The sequence below is a fragment of the Panthera tigris genome, chromosome F2 (genome assembly GCF_018350195.1).
Source record: "Panthera tigris isolate Pti1 chromosome F2, P.tigris_Pti1_mat1.1, whole genome shotgun sequence".
Lineage (NCBI taxonomy): Eukaryota > Metazoa > Chordata > Mammalia > Carnivora > Felidae > Panthera > Panthera tigris.
Genome location: NC_056676.1, coordinates 13,559,427 through 13,579,933, shown reverse-complemented (window position 1 = coordinate 13,579,933; position 20,507 = coordinate 13,559,427). Strand labels below are relative to the sequence as shown.

The 20,507-nt window shown below is 38.1% G+C and overlaps 2 protein-coding genes across 2 annotated transcripts in view; both read right to left on the bottom strand.

Moving 5' to 3' along the window:
• Positions 1-20,507, bottom strand: part of NKAIN3 (sodium/potassium transporting ATPase interacting 3) — a 710,683-nt gene that overhangs the window by 559,186 nt on the left and 130,990 nt on the right. The gene's annotated exons all lie outside the window — the stretch shown is intronic.
• Positions 3,799-4,152, bottom strand: LOC102969761 (60S acidic ribosomal protein P1-like; the record flags this gene model as incomplete). The annotated part of the gene is made up of 1 exon (XM_042973604.1): positions 3,799-4,152. A coding segment is annotated over one exon (354 nt), but the record flags the coding sequence as incomplete, so codon positions are not given.

The window sequence follows — 20,507 nt, the reverse complement described above, 5'->3', positions numbered from 1 at the left end:
ATTAATTATTTTAATTATTTAATTTACTTATATGAGCCAAGAATCAACTATACTCCCCATGTCCTAGACAAGAATATATTCCTCTATACACATGTCCTGATTTGGTCTGTAAGGCCTGCCAGTGTGATATGGAGTTGAAACATACAAAAAACATATTCAAGGAATGAAATCATTCTATTGAAGCCTTTGCATCCTTTTCCTTCAAACCAACCCTGGTCCTGCTAGACCTCCTAAAGTCTGAGGAGGAAGAGAGGCCACGTGGATTTCCAGGAAAGAAAAGTAATCCAAGAATCCATGTAAAAGTTCACTCACAACAAGCTGATACAAATATTGGAACATGACCCAAAAGGGAAAAAGGTATGTGTTTGTGTATTTTGGGAAGGGTAAAATCTTCGAGTCCTCTCAAGAATCCTAACTACGCAATTCATAGATTTCTTTGACTCAATTTCTACAGGAAACTTTCAGAATAGAAAGACATATCTGTTAATGAACTCCTGAGCAGGGTGCTTAGTGTTCATAATTTTTCATTATGATATATTTTGTGCAATTCAAAATTAGAAATGCTGAATGAGGAAAGGTAGTTTTTGTCAAAATTCTTCAAATAAACTCACCTCAATAAATATTTTCAGAGAATCTATTATGAGCAAGGAATTGGACTAGGTAGAATAAAAGCTGATTAAAATACTGTGTTCTCTGGGAATTTACAATCTTGTGTGTAGAACAGGAATATACACCTAAAGAAATAATGTGGTGGTAAAGACACTATAGAAGGATAAATCAAATGCAAAGATTTACTCTACTAAGAGGATTCAAGGAGGAACTATATAAATTATGACTGGAAGTCTTTTTTTAAGTATCTTTTTTAAAATTTTATTTTAATTCCAGTATAGTTAACATACAGGGTTGTATTAGTTTCAGGTGCACAGTATACTGATTCAACAATTCCATACATCACCCAGTGCTCATCATGACAAGTGCACTCCTTAATCCCCATCAACTATTTCATCCATCCCCTACCTACCTACCTCCCCTCTGGTAACCATCAGTTTGTTCTCTATAGTTAAGAGCCTGTTTCTGGTTTGTCTCTCTCTCTCTCTCTCTCTCTCTCTCTCTCTCTCTCTCTCTCTGCCTCTCACTTTCTCTCTCTCTTTTTTTGCCTTTGTTCACTTGTTTCTTAAATTCCACGTAAGAGAGAAATCATATGGTGTTTTTCTCTAGTTCTCTCCATGTCATTGTAAATGGCAAGACTGCATAATTTTTTATGGCTGAATAACATTCCTACACACACACACACACACACACACACACACACACATTTATTTATATATATATATATATATATATATATATATATATATATATATCACATCTTCTTTATCCATTCCTCTATCAATGAACACTTGGGCTACTTCTGTAATTTGGCTACTGTAAATAATGCTACTATAAACATAGGGGTGTTGAACTGGAAGTCTTTGGCAGGCCATTGACAGGTGAGAATAGGAAGGAGAGAAAGAAGTCATTAGGTGAGAAAACACGTGGAGACTAGAAAACACAGGTATGCCAAAGGCTGAGCAGGCCACCATGGAGCACAGACTGCTGGGATGAGATGTGTGTGCTTCACAGGGAATGTGAGAAGCTAGATAGAACGGGGAGGATGGGTAAAGGGAGACAGAGACAGCAAGAATAGAATTGGAGTGAAAGGAGCATGCAAAGAATTTGTACTTCCTCTTTACGCTATGGAGATCCACCAACAAAATTTTAGTAGGTCGTGAAGGAATAATCCAGGAATTTTTTTTGTCTGACTTGAAATACAATGAAACTTCCCTTTCATTCTTTCCTATTTGATGTTTTCTGAAAAGAAATCTTTAAGGAATTTAGAAATATTCCATAATAAATTTTCTAAAAAACAAACAGTAGAAAACATATGTTCAAGTATTTACATTCTAATTTATATTCTAAGTGCAGAGAAGGGCCACTGACTTGTTTTCCATTAGCTTCCCCATGAAAGCTCCCTTGTGTCTCCATCTTTTTTTTTTTAGAGAGAGAGAGGAAGAGTGTGCATACACAAGCAGGCGAGAGGGGCACAGGGAGAGAGAGAGAGAATCTCAAGTATGTTCATGCTCAGCCTGACACAGGGCTTGATCCCACAACGACCCTGGGATCATAACCTGAGTCAAAATCTAGAGTGGCTTCTTCAACAGACTGAGCCACCCAGGCACCCACCTTGGGTCTCAATCTTGTGCTGAAATGAACTGGCTTCTCTCCAAGTAAGGACACAAGTCAGGCTCCTAATCCACCCATCACTGATTGTCAGTGGTGCCTCCTCATGTTGAGATTGTTTCTGTCAATTAGAAACCAAGACTAACTGAGCTACAGGTACTTGCTGGAGAATTGCGAACTGACTGGCACTGGGAACTTGCCAGGAATACTAATATTTGAAAGTGATAGTTTAATAGGAAACCATTCATTTAAATTATACAAGTCCTATTATATTAAATTGGAATACAAATAGAGGATTCCTAGACAGCATTATCTCTGGTCTACAGAGAATTCCATCATTGAAATGAGGTGTAGTATTGTGCCTTCTACCATTGAGAGTGTGGAAATAAGAATTATTCACTTTAAAAATATTTCTGCATCTTCTTTTATGTAAGTATAAAAGAAAAACACAGTCTAAGATACTGGACACTATGTTTTACCACTTCTTTATATTTGGCCTGCTAAGATAAATTTTATATTCTTTTACTTTCAAAGTAAGGTTTATATGCTCTTCTGTCAGAAACTAAATCCAGGACCATTTATTACAAAGGGAATACTGTGCTGAATTTAGGAAGCTCAGAGTCAAATTAATGGCCCAATGATAAGATTCTATTGCATTCAGACATCTGGCATGATCACTTCCTTCCTATAAACCATCTCTGCACTATTTTAAAATTCAATTTGATTTAACAAACATTTACTGAGTATCTACCATATACCAAGCACTAGGCTAGACATTTGGGATGCAGATATAAATATCTTATCTGGCACTTTAAAAAGATATGAAAGCTACCACAAGTCCAGTAAATGGAAGAACGTACATCATAAATAAATATGTCCACATGCATAATACACATTCAATTTTCTAGGAGAAAAGTATCTAATTTGGCCTTTCTTTTTCTTTTTTTCCCCTCAATATACAAGTATAGAAAATTGAGTTGATAAATCATGTAAAGCTCTATATAAAGAAAAACTGTGATTGCTTTCAGCCTTCCTGGTCCAGATATTTCTGCAGGGATGTGTGTTAGCCTGGTCTATTGACTCCAGAGAAGGGACTGGACAGGGATGGAATCTAAAGGTCCTTGGGTGTCAAGGTTCATCCAAAATTCAGGAAATGACATCAAGAATGGGCAGTGGGATTAATAACAGTTGCGCTGGTACTGAGAGCTCTGAGACACCCACGGAGGGCAATTCATCCTAAGGCAGAGCCTAGCCGGGGACAGGAGAGGACAGACTGGAGCACAGGACAGAGCCCAGGACAGGGCTTGGGTAACTTCTGAAGACTGGGCTCCACATAATTAGCTCCAGTCTCGACTGGTTTTAGGTTCAGCCCCTTGAACTGTAATTCTTATTCCAGGAATACTTTAAAAGAAATCAGAGCTCCTAATAATGACATATACAAAAGCCATAATTTCCAAAAAGAAGCTAATAGTATCTTTATTTATTTGTTTGTTTAGATTTCAGCTTTTCGATGTCTATTTATTTATTTAATTTATTTTTAAGAGTCCAGCTTTTTATTGAACAGGTTATGGAAGAGGTTTAGTCAAAAAGCCCAAAGCCCATGTCATCATCAGACTGCTCAGATTCCTCTTTCTTTGCCTGCACTTTCTTCTCAGCGGGGACAGCAGTGGTGAAGGGGGCAGGACCACTCCCTGGTGCAGCACAGGCTGCCACCCGGGCGGGTCCACCAGCCCCTACATTGCAGGCGAGGCTCCCGATGTGGATGTGGACGTTGGCCAGGGCCTTCGCAAACAAACCCGGCCAGAAAGGTTGAACATTTACACCAGCTGCTTTAATGAAGGCGTTGATCTTATCCTCTGGGACCTCAGGGTAGTGCAGGATGAGGGCCAAGTAGATGCAGGCAAGCTCCGAGAGGAGACGGAGGCCATGGTGTGGTCAAGTGCGGAGCTGGTGCTGCAGGGTGCGGGAGCCGTGCTAGTGATCAGATGAAGTGAGGGCCTCACCCCAAGGCAACCTTAGCTTCCTCGGAAGGACCAGCACCTTAGCGGCAGCTGAGGAAAGCCACGGTGTCTTTTTAGGTGAGCCGAATAGACATTTGTGTATTCTCTGGATTTTTCTCCATTATAAAATATACAACTTAGCAGAAGCAATATTTTGCCAAGATTTTATAGCTGGCAACTTCAGATCAATGGCTTAGAAGGCATACATTCTCAATTTTACAGTGCCTTTTTCTTCTCCAGCAATTACCTGTATTTTGGGGACTTTCACATTGGTGAAGCCTGGGACATATCAGGGAAAAGATAAAAGGAGAGGTTTTATAATGAGTATTGAAGGGTCCTAGAAGAGCGCTTTTGTTCTTCCAGAAATAGTCATATACTTGAAATTATAGAGTCATTCTAGTGTATACGTGGACCGATGCTGTAAAATACTGCTTTGCCAGTTTTCACTACACAGACTCTGGAAACTAAAGGTCAGTTTTCCCCACCAGCTTGCTCACAGATGTATGTCTATACCTCCAAACTGGGATGTCACTGAGGCCATCAATACCCTACCTATCTAGGGATTCTGATTGGTTTACATGTAGGTAACTACATGTGAGATTTTCCAGTTTCAGAGTTTACTTTTGCATCTCATTCATGCCGTGTTTTACCCCTTCTTCCTACTGAAATTCCATCCACTGTGCTTCATTACGACTGGATCATGAACAAGCCATGCTCTCTGAAACTAAGTTCCACAGGGTCTACCATGTCAAGCTGAACAGCAAGGACAGCAGGCACTACAGGAAGCAGAAGAAGAGAAATGGCCACCACCGCCACCACTGTGTTCCCCTAAGTCCTAGTCACAGGGGTTACAATGACCAAAAAATAGCATCCCGGAGTTCCACATTTCTCTGAGCCAGCCAGTACCATTGCCACATGGGCCCACTTGCCCCCAGCAGAGAGACCCCCCCCCCCTTCCCATACCCTTTCAGGGCTGCCTTTCTGATGAGGAGCACATTCAGACGTACATGAGGCAGATGGGGTTCTGGGCTGTGTGGTCTCAAGGTCTGAGAAAGGAGAAGTTGAAGGAGTTCATAGTTCATTGAAGGGCAGGCAGGGAGGCCTTTCACCTTTTAATTTTAACACACCGCTGTCATAATCACTGCCACTAGGGTGCTGACTATTGTGTGATTTCCCTTTAAATCAATCCATTATGAAAAATACGGAAATGTATCCCTAAAGGAGTCAAAGAGCTTCATGGGGCTGTTACATTTATTTTTAAAGTATGCCAAATACAAAACGTTTAAAATAACGTGTTCGTGCATGGATCACCAAGAATGTAAACTATTATAAGTCATGGCTTGAAATTTTTTTTCTTTTTTTTTTCAATATATGAAATTTATTGTCAAATTGGTTTCCATACAACACCCAGTGCTCATCCCAGAAGGTGCCCTCCTCAATACCCATTACCCACCCTCCCCTCCCTCCCACCCCCCATCAACCCTCAGTTTGTTCTCAGTTTTTAAGAGTCTCTTATGCTTTGGCTCTCTCCCACTCTAACCTCTTTTTTTTTTTTCCTTCCCCTCCCCCATGGGTTTCTGTTACGTTTCTCAGGATCCACATAAGAGTGAAACCATATGGTATCTGTCTTTCTCTGTATGGCTTATTTCACTTAGCATCACACTCTCCAGTTCCATCCACGTTGCTACAAAGGGCCATATTTCGTTCTTTCTCATTGCCATGTATTACTCCATTGTGTATATAAACCACAATTTCTTTATCCATTCATCAGTTGATGGACATTTAGGCTCTTTCCACAATTTGGCTATTGTTGAGAGTGCTGTCATGGCTTGAAATTAAGTACTTTCCAATTTATGACCACACTTGCAAGTTTTAAGCATAAATATTGCCAGTTGATTTGGAAACTCAGTAAAGAAGAGCATTCCAGATGATTGTTTTTAGGAAGGTGTAGAATGGGTGCAGCTTCTGTCTGGTGTAGTTTCCACAGCTCTGCTTTGTCTCCGTCATGGGCCCTCCTCCCATTCTTGCAACCTGCAGAGCCACGAAGGCAGCCCAAGCATCTTCCGCTCACAGGTCTGTGCCCCGTGACTATTCTGTCAAATTATCTGCCTGGTAAACAAAGTATTTGAACCTCTAGCAGGGGATTACGTGTGTGTGTGTGTTCCCCATAGCCAGAAATCCTCAGAACAGGATGCTCAGATCAAAAGATAAGGAAAGCCAGACCTTGAAAGGAAAATAGTCTAATTACCTGTTTTTCAGGAGTCCAGGAGAAATTTATTAACAATCAATTGGCCATTACAGAGAATGGACATAATGGTTAACAAGATGGAAGAAATGGTCTCTGCACTAACACAGCTTTTAATGAAAGGACAAAATGCAGAGCTGACTTAAGACTTCTGACAGTATAATATAATGTTGGTAGCCATCAAAATGCACTAGGAAAGCTAATTAGCAGGTAACTCTGCAACACATAAAAACATTTTTTTCTTAAATGGGAAACACCAGAACCATTCAGACCTTTAGTGTATCGAAAAGGAACCTACAACTGAATACCTAAACATCTTTTTAATTAAAGAAACATTTACACACAGTGAAATGCAAAGATCTTATGTATACAATTCAATGACTTTTAATAAATGTATACACTGCATTAGCCAACAACCCAGGGGAGATCCAGAAACTTCCACCATTCCAGAAAGTTCTCACTTGCCACATTCTACTCAACTTCGTTTCCACCTCCCCCAGCCATAAGGAACTGCCATTTTGATTTCTATCACAATAAAAGTCCTTGAACTTCAAATAAATATATTATAAAAGTAAGAACTTCCATGTTTCCTTCTAGAAGTTTACATCTGGCTTCTTTCCCTCCATATAATATTTCTGAAGTTCACTCACATTATTCAATGTATCCATAGTTTATGCTGTCTCTATTCTTCTCTCCTTCCCTTGAAGGACATTTGGGTTGTGTCCAGTTTGGGAATATTATGAAAAAAATCACTAGAAAAACTGTGAACAAGTTTTTGTTTGACATATATTTTCATTTTTATTGTGTAAATACCAAGAAGTGGAATTCTGGAGCGGAGTACATATATGTTTACATTTCCTAGAAACTGCCAGTTTTTTCTAAGCGTTTGTACTGTCTTACATTCTGCCAACAACGTGTGAGTGCACCAGCTGCTCCACATCTCACCACCATTTGAGATGTCTGTCTTCTAGCATTAGCTATTCTGAAGAGCAGAAAATAGGATTTCATTGTGATCTTAGCTTCCGTTTTCCTGATGAACAATAACTGAGAATATTTTTCATATGTTTACTGTTATTTGCATATGTTCTTGTGTGAGTATCTCTTCAAGTCCTTTGCCCATTTCATTTTTATCTTTTAGAGAGAAACAAAGCACAGAAGGGGGGGTGAGAGGGGCAGAGAGAGAGAGAGAGAGAGAGAGAGAGAGAATATCTTAAGTAGGCTCCCCACACTCAGTGCAGAGACTGTCATGGGGCTCGATCCCACAATCCTGGGATCATGACCCAATCTGAAATCAAGTCAGACACGCAACCAACTAAGCCAACCAGGTACCACTTTTAAATTGCACTATTTGTCTTTCAATTATCGGCTTATATTAGTTCTTAAAATATTCTAAGTACAAGTCCCTTGTCAGGAAGATATAAGGCAAATAATTTCTGCAGTGTGTGTCTTGCCTTTTCAGTTGCAAAATTTGTTTTGATAAACAGAATTTTTTTCATATGATGAACTACCATTTATCATTTTTTTTTCTTTCAGGTTAATGCCTCTGTATATTGTCTTTACCTCTTTCAAGGTCACAATGCTATTCTCCCATGTTTTCTTCTAGAAAGTTACAAGTTCAGCTTTTATGTTTATGTCTATGATCAACTTCAAATTAATTTTTGTGAATGGAGTGAAATAGGGGTCAAAAGTCTTATTTTCCCCTATGTCGATCCAGTGTTCCAATACCATCTGTGGAAAAGATTTTCTTTAGTCCCTTGAATTGCCTTCATGCCTTGGTCCAAAATTAATGGACCAGCAACATGTGAATCTATCGTGTACTTTTTATTCCTTTAATCTGTGTGTCTATTTTTATGCCAAGCCACACTGCCTTGATTACTATAGGTTTATAGCAAATTTTAAAGTCAGGTAGGTTGAGTCTTCCAACTTTGTTCTTCTTGACCATCACTGCTTTCTATATATGGGTCCTTTACATTCTATTTACATTTTGGCTTATCAATTTGTTTTAAAAAATTAAGATTTTTTTAATTGAGATTGTTTTGAATCTATTTTTCAGGTTTTTAGTATATTGTTTTATAAGTAACAGTCATGTTGATTTGGCTTAAAGTGTTAACTATTTTACACCCTTACTAATCATCTTTTTGGCTGATTTTCCTACTGATTATGAAGAGTTGTTAAAATTGCTGATTGTGGAGCGCCTGGGTGGCTCAGTCGGTTGAGCGGCCGACTTCAGCTCAGGTCATGATCTCACGGTCTGTGAGTTCGAGCCCCGCATCGGGGTCTGTGCTGACAGCTCAGAGCCCGGAGCCCGTTTCAGATTCTGTGTCTCCCTCTCTCTCTGACCCTCCCCTGTTCATGCTCTGTCTCTCTCTGTCTCAAAAATAAATAAAAACGTTAAAAAAAAATGCTGATTGTGAGTGTGAGGGACACCTGGATGGCTTAGTCGGTTAAGTGTCCGACTTCAGCTCAGGTCACGTCAGCTGTGCTGACAGCTTAGAGCCTGGAGCTTGCTTTGGATTCTGTGTCTCCCTCCCTCTCTACCCACCCCCCACTCATGCTCTGTCTCTTTCTGCCAAAAATAAATAAACATTAAAAAATTTTTTTAATTGCTGATTGTGAATTTACCCATTTTTCCCTCTAGGGCTATTGGTTTGCTTCATATATCTTCAAACTGTTAATAACGGAATGCACATTCAGATTTTTTTGAATGGACTCTTTTATCATTTTAAAAACATTTCCCTTTGTAAATGGCGATACTCTTTCTCTGATTTCTATTTTGTCTAATATTCATAGCATGTTTGATGTTTGTTGTTGGCACAGTACATGTCTCTATCTTTGATATTTTTAAAATTGTTTTCACTGTATTGCAATATAATTGGTATACAGCATTGTATAGGTTTAAGGTGTAAAGCATAATACCTTGACCTGATATATTGTAAAATGATTATCACAATAAGTTTAGTTAACATCCATCATCTCATACAGATGCCCACACATACACGATGTTTCTTTTTCTTATGATGAGAACTTTTAGGATTTACTCTCTTAGTAGCTTTCAAATACACCATAGAGCAGTATGGTGAATTTATACATACATTTAATTTTTTTTTCTTTGATTGTGGTTGGCACACAGCGTTACATCAGATTCAGGTGTCCAACATAATGATTCAACATCTCTACATGTTATGCTGTTATGCCAGGCTCACCACAAATGTAGCTACCATCTGTCACCGTAGAACACTATTACACTATCACTGACTGTATTCCTTATGCTGTGCTTTTCATTCCTATGAGCTATTCATTCCATAACTGGACACTTGTACCTCTCATTCCCCTTCACCCATTTTGCCCAACCCCCTCCGCCAACCCTCTGGCAACCACCAGTTTGTTCTCTGTATCTACAGCTCTGATTCTGCTTTTTAATTGTTTGTTTATTCATTTGTTTTGTATTTAAATTCCGTATGAGTGAAATCACACAGCATTTGTCTTGTCTTTCTCGGTCTGACTTATTTCACTTAGCAGAATACTCTCTAGGTCCAACCATGTTGTCGCAAAAGGCAAGATCTCATCTTGTTTATGGCTGCATAAATTCCGTGTGTGTGTGTGTGTGTGTGTGTGTGTGTGTGTGTGTACATCTTCTTTATCGATCCATGTATCTCTCTTTATTTTTATTTTTTTTTAAATTGTTTTTTAACATCTATTTATTTTTGAGACAGAGAGAGACAGAGCATGAGCAGGGGAGGGTCAGAGAGAGAGAGGGAGACACAGAATCTGAAACAGGCTCCAGGCTCTGAGCTGTCAGCACAGAGCCCGACGCGGGGCTCGAACTCACAGACCGTGAGATCATGACCTGAGCCGAAGTCGGCCGCTTAACCGACTGAGCCACCCAGGCGCCCCTCTCTTTATTTTTTTTAACTAAGCTCTATACCCAAAATATGGGGCTCAAATTCATGACTCCAAGATCAAGAGTCACGTGCTCTCTTGACTAAGCCAGCCAGGCCCCTCTCCTTTCTTTGATTTTTAATTGTATATATCAGGATTTTGATTTTTTTTAATCCAGTCTAACAATATATAGCTTTTGATTCGAATGTTTATAATTATTGGTTTTCTAGGATTTTCTATAGCATCATGATATATCTGCTAATTTGTCAGTTATTATTTTTATACAATTATTTCTTCTCTTTTACTTTCTTTAGAGTCACTTTATTTTCTCTGCTGGTTCAAAGCTACACCTCTTCGAGCTATCTTGCATAGTTTTTGTAGGGATTATAAACACATCCTTTACTTATTGCAATCTACTTAAAAAATTAATATTGTACTACTTCATGTAAAATATAAGAATCTTATAGCAATATGATTCATTTATTCATACATTTTCTTGTCCATATGTTTTACATCTTATGTGATATAATACACATAATGCAATGCCATAATTTTTATATTTGTTGTCTTTTAAAGAAATAAATTAAAAATATTTATCTAAATATTTATCATTTCTGATACTATTCTATGCTATTTATGGATCTGATTTTCTCTCTGTTATCATTTCTCTCAAGCTTGACGGGTTTCCTTTAGCATTTCTTGTAGTGCAGTTCTGCTGGCAACAGATGCTTTAGATCTGGTTTATCTGAAAATTGTCTTTATGTCATCATGACTTTTGAAGGACATTTTTAACTTAGTGCAGCATACTAACTTACCACATGATTTTTTCTCTTCCAAAAATTTAAAGATGACATCCATTGTCTTTCTGGCCTCCGCTGTTACTGATGAAATATTAGCCATAATTCATATAGTATACATATATTCCCTATATGTAACGTATCTTTTTGTTTTTTCTGACAACTTTGAAAACTTTATCTAAGGTAATCAATAGTTTAATTATAACATGTGGCTCTCTTTATATTTGTTTTTCTTGGGGTTTACAGATTTCTTGAATCTGTTAAGTTGACTTTTCTTCGTGACATTGGGAAATCTTCTATCATTACTTCTTCAAATACTCCTTTTTCCATTCTCTTCTCTTCTATCAATTTTATATTGCTCCACATGTCACAAAGGTTCTGTTCATTTTCTTATAACACGATCCCTTTCCTTAAGGTTTTACAGTTTTTATTGGCTTCTCTTTAAGTTCACTGGTTCTCTATGAACCTCTATGTTCATCTGTTGGTCCTGCAACAGACTTTCTGAGGTGGGCTTCACAGAGCCTCCCTCTGAGCATGCGTGGCCCAGCCCACAGCCAGTGTCTTGAGACATAACCACACCAACTCCTTGGTCTCCCTGTCTCTCCCTCTATTCTACTCCACAAATTTGTCCTGACCCCCATTACCTGCCTCCTCATGTCAGCAAGACCACTGCCATCTAGGTAGGCTTCAAACTGTTCACCTTCAGAAAGGACTCTACAGTGTCTCTCTTCTCTCGAGGTCACAGTCCTGCACTGAGTGGTAAGACACCATCTGAAAGCATTGCCTCATCTGTTTTGTCCAGAGTTCTAGTTGTTTATGTCAAAAAAGTAATTCAATACCAGTCATTTCATCTGCCAGAAGCAGAAGGCTACAAGTAATTAAAGCAGGATTTTAAAAATAATAAAGTGAACTTTATTCAAGGACATATCCTAAGCCCATGTTAACTTACCTTAATCCTTTCCATAAAACAAACAAAAAAAGATTTAAATTCCCTTGTTTTGGATTTCTAAATGGGAAAAGAGTTTTATATAAATACATTTCATCTCAACGTTAAAGATGACCATATATTAGATGATTTAAGAAAAGATGATAAATGTTAATACCACACAAGCTATGTCACATAAAGGATATAATGACTCATCTTCCTTTCTAGGGAGAGAGGCCAGTCATCACCCACAAGCCACAGCCCACAGAGGGAGAGCTGGCAACACTCGACTGCCCAGAGGGTCAGCACGGTGAGTGACTGACGTGGTCACCATCAATAATACTCGTCCACTTACACTTCTATGCATCGCCACAAACCTGCCCAGGGCTAAAATTAATTTTGTAGAAAACCAGATGCTCAAAACTATAAACCTCTTTCTGTTCAATTATAAACTAGTAATTACATATATTCAGAAAATACACTAAAAATATGTCTTCGGTATATAATTTTCTATCCAATACTGTTCTGACAGGTTCATCAGCTGAAATACACTTATTCTTTAATAACAAACTTATATTCAACAGTCTTTATCCTTGATTTTCAAAAGTAGTTAGTTTGGGGGCAGTTTCTGAAAAGGGCATCCTATACATCATTATTAAAATTGAAACTCAGTGATCAATAAAATTTAACTACTACTAACAATTAAATTATACAAATCAAAAGAAAAAATATACAAGTCAAAGATCAAAGGAATACAATCTTATGTGGTAAAAGGATGGAGTACTAGGAAGAATAAAATTCAGAAAAACAGTGAGAAAATATGCATTTATTTACCACTGAAAATAAAGCATAGAAATATTAGCTGAATTCTAAAAAGAGTGAAAATTGTTTTACTGTGATGTTTGACTTAAATCAAAACTGAAGAAAGCATTGAAAATTGCCATTCTCATTAATTTAAGCATGACTGCTTAGAATTATAAATTCCTAGCCTTTTAATTTTAACTTTCCTTAGCACTCTGCCTGAAATAGATGAACTAATAAATTGGGAAATATGCCAACCTAATACACACAGCAAAAAAAGCATGATTTTAATAGATAAAACTGAATATGTAGGTATGCAAAATTAATATGAAGCATATGCATACTTCATAGTACATCATCTCTCACTTTTATAAATGGTCATTAGGACAGAGCTTGAGGTCATCAGAAGTACAATTACTGCTTTATTTCCAGTTTTCTCTTGTTAAGTCTAGTGATGTTGCCTAGCAATGTAGAGCTTTGGTACCACTCTAAAATACTTCTCAATTACTAACTTAAAAAATAAAAATCACAACTGACATAATAGACCTATACCAGTAACCTTCCATGCTCTTCAATCTGAATTTTTTTCCTACATTTCCAACCTATCGGGTCCTATTTAAACCCAGGAAAAAGATACCCTGAGTTTCTACACCACTAAGTTATAGCCTTGAAGAGTTTTTTGTTTTGTTTTTTTTCCAAATGGGATGCAATTTGGTCTCGGAGTAACAGATGAGTGCTCACTGGGTGTACGTGTACAAGTTGTCTCAGGAAAAACAGTTTAGGGCTTCTTAGTTTTGCTTTGTTTTGTTTTGTTTTTCATTCCTCACACAGATAAAGATGTCATGTGACTACCATTCTCCAGCCACCTGTATCACATAAATTCCAGGTTTATTTATAATAGGCAGTCAAGATATACAAAGAATACCCTGTTAAAAAAATTCATAGATATGAACTTCTCAGATAATCTATCTGTTACTAAATCTCCTTGAAATATTTACAGGATGTCTAGTGGAGGTCAGTACTTGGCCCTGCTGTCCTTGAGAAGGGCAGGAGAAAGCTAGGACCACTGTTAATTCCTTCCTTCCCAACTAGGGCACTACTGGACCCATAACTATGAACTCAGGACCACAGTCAGACATTTGTAGTCATGCTACAATGTATGGAAACCCCATTGGGGCAAGTATCTTAAAAGGGGCAGGTGTAGGGGCCAGACTGATAAGATTCACATCTCTTCTTGGCAAATTGCAAGAATATATGAGTAAACAGGATGATTTACTAAAAGTCGGTTTTACATGGCCAATATTAATTTTGTTGGCATTAACAGAGTGGTATGCATGAGCTTGTCCTAGGCATAATATCTTGATTTCAGGGAGAAAATACAGTACAATCCCCTGATGATTCTTATAAAGAAAAGCAGCAAGTGTAGTGCATAATGTAACTTTGGTGCAGTTTCATGAATTAATTGATGGTTAAACCATGGTAATCAAACATATTTGTTACTGAGACCATTCACCATCTTAAACTAAATAATGAGTTATGTGGTACAGAGCCATTTTTAGGCTTTAGTCTGTTTAAGGTGCCTTTGCTTTGGTTTGAAGAATAAATAGCTAAAAGTATAGAAGGATGTATTAGGTGACACAAAGTGAAAAAGAGTTTAATTTTTTAATTGGATAACCAGAACTGGAATAACTAAAATTTAAGAGGTTCTCAGCTGGTTGGAATGAATGGCTGAAACCAATACAATTATATGAAGAGACATAATAAGAAAGTACTACGTTTGGATTTTCATCAAATTATTCTTTAAGTACAGAACAGGGGTTGACAAACTGTGGCCCGTGAGCCAAATCTAACCCCCTCCTGTTTTTGTAAATAAAGTTTAACTGAAACAAAACCACACCTGGTGAGTTACGTATCATCTCTCTGGCTGCTTTCATGCTACAATGGCTAGTTGAGTGGTTGTAACAGAGACCGAAAGGCCTGCCCGAACCAAAGTATTTTTTTCTGAATGTTATCTGTCCAACAGGTATTTGGATATTTTATAAGGTGGTGGCTGTCATGTCTCTAACCTTCCTACCCAAGAACTCTGATGGAGACTCTGTGTTCCTCACTGGGATGCTTTTTACTCATTTAGGCAAGAATTCCTCATTGTGCAGGACTCCCTGTCCATTGAAAGGCGTTCACATCTCCGCCCTTTGATAATCTGTAAGTGCCGGTAGCACCTCACACACGTCACCACCCCCAACGCTGTGACAGCCAAAATGTCCTCACACAACTCCAAATGCCCTACGTAAGCGGAAGGGGGCCACAGTGCCCTGGGTTAAGAACCAAGCTGAGATGATATGTTGTTGAAATCCCAAAGGAAAATTATTGAGGGGTCTGCTTCCACTCCACAAGACTCTCCATTCGCTGCCCCCTTCATTCATTTGTGCAACAAATATTTACGGAGCACCTCTTACAGGGAAGACACTATGATCCCACTACATCTGAGGCTGGCTGGAGGGCAGACTTTTTCCCATAGCTTAACCAACAGTTCCTGCCTCTATCATTAGTCACATCATTTTATGAATTGCTCAGCTGAACTACGCAAGCAGAGCAACACTTACACCCAGCAATCCTGCCTCGAACCACAGCGGAGAGGCAAATTGCCTCTGGCTCACCACAGATCCTTGCGGACTTTCACTAAGTGTTGTGGAGAATAAAGCTGAAGAACCACAGGATCTCAGCACCCTAGCAGGCCTGCTGAGGAAACATGACAGCTGAAATCAGTTCTGAATCTCAGAAGATAGGGATTATGGTAGATGACCTCTAAAGCATAATTAAAGAAACAAAAAGGAAAAAGATTCTAAGTCCTTTCCAGGGCTAGCATGCCAAATGGAACCCTTAGTATCTTAGAAGAATTAAAATATAACTCTAGATACTCTTTTTTTAAATTTTTTTTTTCAACGTTTATTTTATTTTTGGGACAGAGAGAGACAGAGCATGAACGGGGGAGGGACAGAGAGAGAGGGAGACACAGAATCGGAAACAGGCTCCAGGCTCCGAGCCATCAGCCCAGAGCCCGACGCGGGGCTCGAACTCACAGACCGTGAGATCGTGACCTGGCTGAAGTCGGACGCTTAACCGACTGCGCCACCCAGGTGCCCCTAGATACTCTTTACTACATGGAAAATATAGCATTAAGAAAGCATTACATTAGTGGCCTGAGAAAGTATAATTGAAATTCTTAGCTCACATTACCCTGCAAACTTCCTAATACTACCAGTCCAGACTTGAGGTTAATTTATTATATTTCAGCTCTTAGGCACACCGTGATATCTCATCACAGACATCAGAACCAAGCTATTCTCAATTCTCTCCCTGAGTCAGTCCCATGTAGAGCTTTCTTTCTAAAATTCCCAATTTCGGGGCCTGCCACAAATCTCAGGCATAAAGAAAATAGTAAGAACAGACAAGCCATAGAGTTTATTGCAATAAAAAAAAAAATCTCATTCGTGGCCCTATCTTGTTGTCATGAGCTATTCTGTTGAAAGTTCAGGTCACAGTAAATCTTACTGATGCTGCATTCCAATCCAGGTAGAAAGGGATCCACTTTGATTTATAATTTCAATCTTTGACTTTCTGTATGGTTTTTAGGTAAAATTAATGCAGCCTCGTAAGTACTTTGAAATTTTTTTTCTAGAGAGAGAATACTCTAAATGTGTTTCATGTGCAACACTCACTAGGAAACTATGAGGAATATATATTTTCTTATGACATCTAAAAATATTATGTTTTTAATACTAATTTTTCATTATTTCACAAGACACCCTAAATTTCAACATAACCACCCTTCACTATTGCAATTCCAACATTGTAACATGTTTTCAAAGTAAACATTTAATATTTGAGTTATCAAACAATGGAAAAAGCATGTAGACGTCCAGAGCTAAAATAAAATGAATTCATTAATTTTTTTTCATTATTTGTACTTCAACATAAATTATTAACTTTATTTTACTTAACCTAAACTACATGGAAATTTTTAGAAGATAGATGGACTTATTTTACCCCAAGTGCTGTTTTTATCACTTCCCACGAAATGGTGAATCTGATAAGAATGTTTGATTACGCATCATGTACATGCTGGAGTTTTCCATCCAAAGGCAATATCAACAACATTAATGAGCATCATCAGATGCCACGCGTGTCAAAGTTGTTGGCCTGAAGTAACTTACAATTGAGTATAATTGACAATATATGGCTGTGATAGGAAGACAGACCTCAGGGTGGACCCACATAGCTTGATAAATGCTAAAATGTTCACTGATAATAAAATCCACATATTGGGGCAGTAAACACGAATGTTCCAAAGCTTATTTTCACAGCCCTATAAACTTTGCTATGCTGCATGTATTAACTAGAACAGAGTATCACCTGAAGAAAGGAACACGGTCGAAGATAATTAGTTGTATGCCCAGATCAGCAGTAGAATGAAAAGAAAAAAAAAAATGGACTGCTCCAGAGATATATCACCTAACTTACCTCAGAAGCAATTTTCTAGGGAATTGGAATATGAGAAACTATAGGATTGAGAGAAAACTCCACAAACTGAGCAATTTTCAGCTTACCAAAGAGCTCTGTTATAAAGAACTGTTGAAAGTTGGTTGTTTGGCACACTTTAGGGTTCAAAATGGTTTTTGAAAGCCCATGAAAGCCTAGGTAAGCCAGAGTGCTGCTGAGATATTAGTAAATACTGACATATTAGTAAAGTTTCAAGCTATTCTCATCCACCATGCACAAGGATTTTATTGGCCAACAGTCTTCTAGATTTCAGAATTACAGAGAATACATCTATCTACAGATTAGGTCCAACCCTGTGACAAGAGAGGGGGCCTTTGGCACTGGTGGCAGCAAATGACAGTGACAGATGTAGTTATAGGGGGTGCTTTTCAGATAGCAGCAGAGCAGGTTCACATTTTAGTGACCAGAGAAGAAAAAAGTATAGACCCACGTGCCAGAAAGTCAATAGTTGTACTTGGAGATGTTAAGATGGTTCACATTACCTATTTAAAAGAGGACATAGCTCAAGTCAGAGTCTCCTGGGTCAGACCTCCCTAGGTTTCTGATATCATGTACACTGTCTGGTCACCCTACAGCACCAAATACTTAACCACATACGGCAAAGACACTTTACCTTTCTCTATTTCATTTCCCCCAGTGTAACACTGGCTATGTGTAGGGTAGTTGTACAAAATATGAAGAATAACATAAAATAGCTAGCATAATTGGCAGTCTATAAACTTGAGCCATATTATACGTTCCGACTTACTGAAATATTCTCAGCGGCTATGTCAATTTCTGATAATGTTAGATCTTTAGAGAAATATGCAGGACAGCCATTCTCCAGTCCTTCTTGCTGAGAGAACCCTAGCTCCATTCATGCAGCGAGGTGTCCTGCCTAGAGGTTGGGTGATGCTGGACTTGACCTTGAGAGTTCTGCAGGGATTGACTGAAGGAGGGCAAATGACTCAATTCTCATCAAGTAAATATGGGGAGAAATCTGGAAAAGATTCTCTATTTTTTTTTTTTAGTATTTTTTAAGTTTATTTATTTTGAGAGGGAGAGAGAAAGGGAGAGTGTGAGCAGGGGAGTGGCAGAAAGGGAGAGAGAATCCCAAGTAGGTTCCGTGCACAGCATGGAGCCTGATGCAGGGCTCAATCTCACAATCATGAGATCATGACCTGAGCTGAAATTAAGAGTCAGACACTTAACCGACTGAGCCACCCAGGCACCCAAAGATTCTCTTTCTAAATGCAAAGAAAGCTACAAGAGAGAAAGGCTTTTTTCCATCTACCCCTTTCTCGTCTGAGATGAGTATTTTCATGGGAAAACAGAAGACTTGGAACCACTGATGGCATATTGTAAGCAGGGTAGAAGAAAGGGAATTCGAGGAACACCAACATAGAGCCCTAACACTACTGAACTGGTAATCCAACCCCAGCAACTATTTCCCTCTTGATTTCTTGTTATGTGAGATTTATTAATATGCACACTCGGGGCCTAAATGTGTGCTTTCTCAAACACTCTGTAATAAAGAAACTTTTTTTTTTTTTTTCAATTTTCAATCAGTTGAAGACAAAAACTGTTGTAAAATAAAATAAAAGTAAGTTCTTAGGATAATAGTCAGACACTTGAATGTCATGAAAAATTCAAATTGCTATAAATGTTTCTAAATGCTTAGTTAAGGGGCGGCTAGGTGGCTCAGTTGGTTAAGCGTCCGACTTCGGCTCAGGTCATGATCTCACGGTTCGTGGGTTCGAGCCCCACATCTGGCTCTGTGCAGACACGCTCGGTGTCTGGAGCCTGCTTCTGATTCTGTGTCTTTCTCTCTCTCTGCCCTCCCCTGCTCACGCTCTGTCTGTCTCGAAAATAAAATAAAATAAAACATTAAAAAAATATGTTAAAAAAATAAATGCTTAGTTAAGTACTTAGCTCCTTACAGATCAGAAATGAAGTCTGTGTGCTGATACCAGTCTAGGGATCACACTTTGAGGAGCACTAACCGAAGCAACTTTTACCCACGTGTTTTGTTTTATGGAACCAAAAGCATCCTGATGTTATAGGAAAAAATAACTCACTTATTCCGAATTCAACAGGTATGTATTGAGGAGCTCCTATGTGGAAATCAGGGTGCAGGCACTGTGGGGAATATAAAAACAAGTAGAACAGGAACCTTCCATCCTTACGACAGGAGAGAAATACATACAAATAATGGAAAATAAAAAAGTGATAATCTGGAACATTGGCACAGAGTCATAATTCAGAGAAGATAACCACTCATGTTAATGTAGCATATTGTCTGCCAATAGAGGTGTGGCAAATAATTAGGGGGAAATACAAAAAACTGCCAATACTTGACCTAAAAACACTGAAATCCCATTGAAATTTCACCAGGGTTCACTGAATTAGTAATCTACTAAAAATTAAACAAATGGGTTCCATGTAAGGAGAAATGCTGTGCAAGAAAATTGAGTCATTTGCTGTATTGCTACGATTTTGAATAATCTACACAAGCCAAAATTTCAATGGTGGAACACAAACAGAGAGTTCTATTTATTATTTGTTCTAACTCAGAAAATAGTGTTATATACTTTTGGAAAAAAACCACAACATAGTAAAAATGTTTGCTGTAAATACAATTATTATACAATGGGCAGTGATGGCTACTTCATCTCTTCAATGGAATATTTATACAATTCTCAAGAGTCCCCTTAGAAAATCACACTATGAGATTAGCTCTTTCATGCAATGTTCCCCTTTGAACATGTCTGAAGTTTTGATAATATGTATTTGAAATAACACATTTTATTTCATATGTGTGTATATTTCTAAATGAATTTGTCATCATTTAGTGTGAAGGTATGCACATGAAGAGAAAAATCTTAATTTTTTAAATCTGGAAACTTCCTAGCAAGAATTTTAATAAGGAACTTTTTTAAATTTTAATAAATAAAAATAAATAATCTACATCTTAATAAATCAACCACTTATACTTTCTAAACTAGTGGCTTTAAGATTCTTTTCAGTGGTAGAACCACTTTCCCAAATAAAGTCTTAGTTAGACTTTAGTGTTTTCTAAAACACAGAGTCTTAACTGCTCT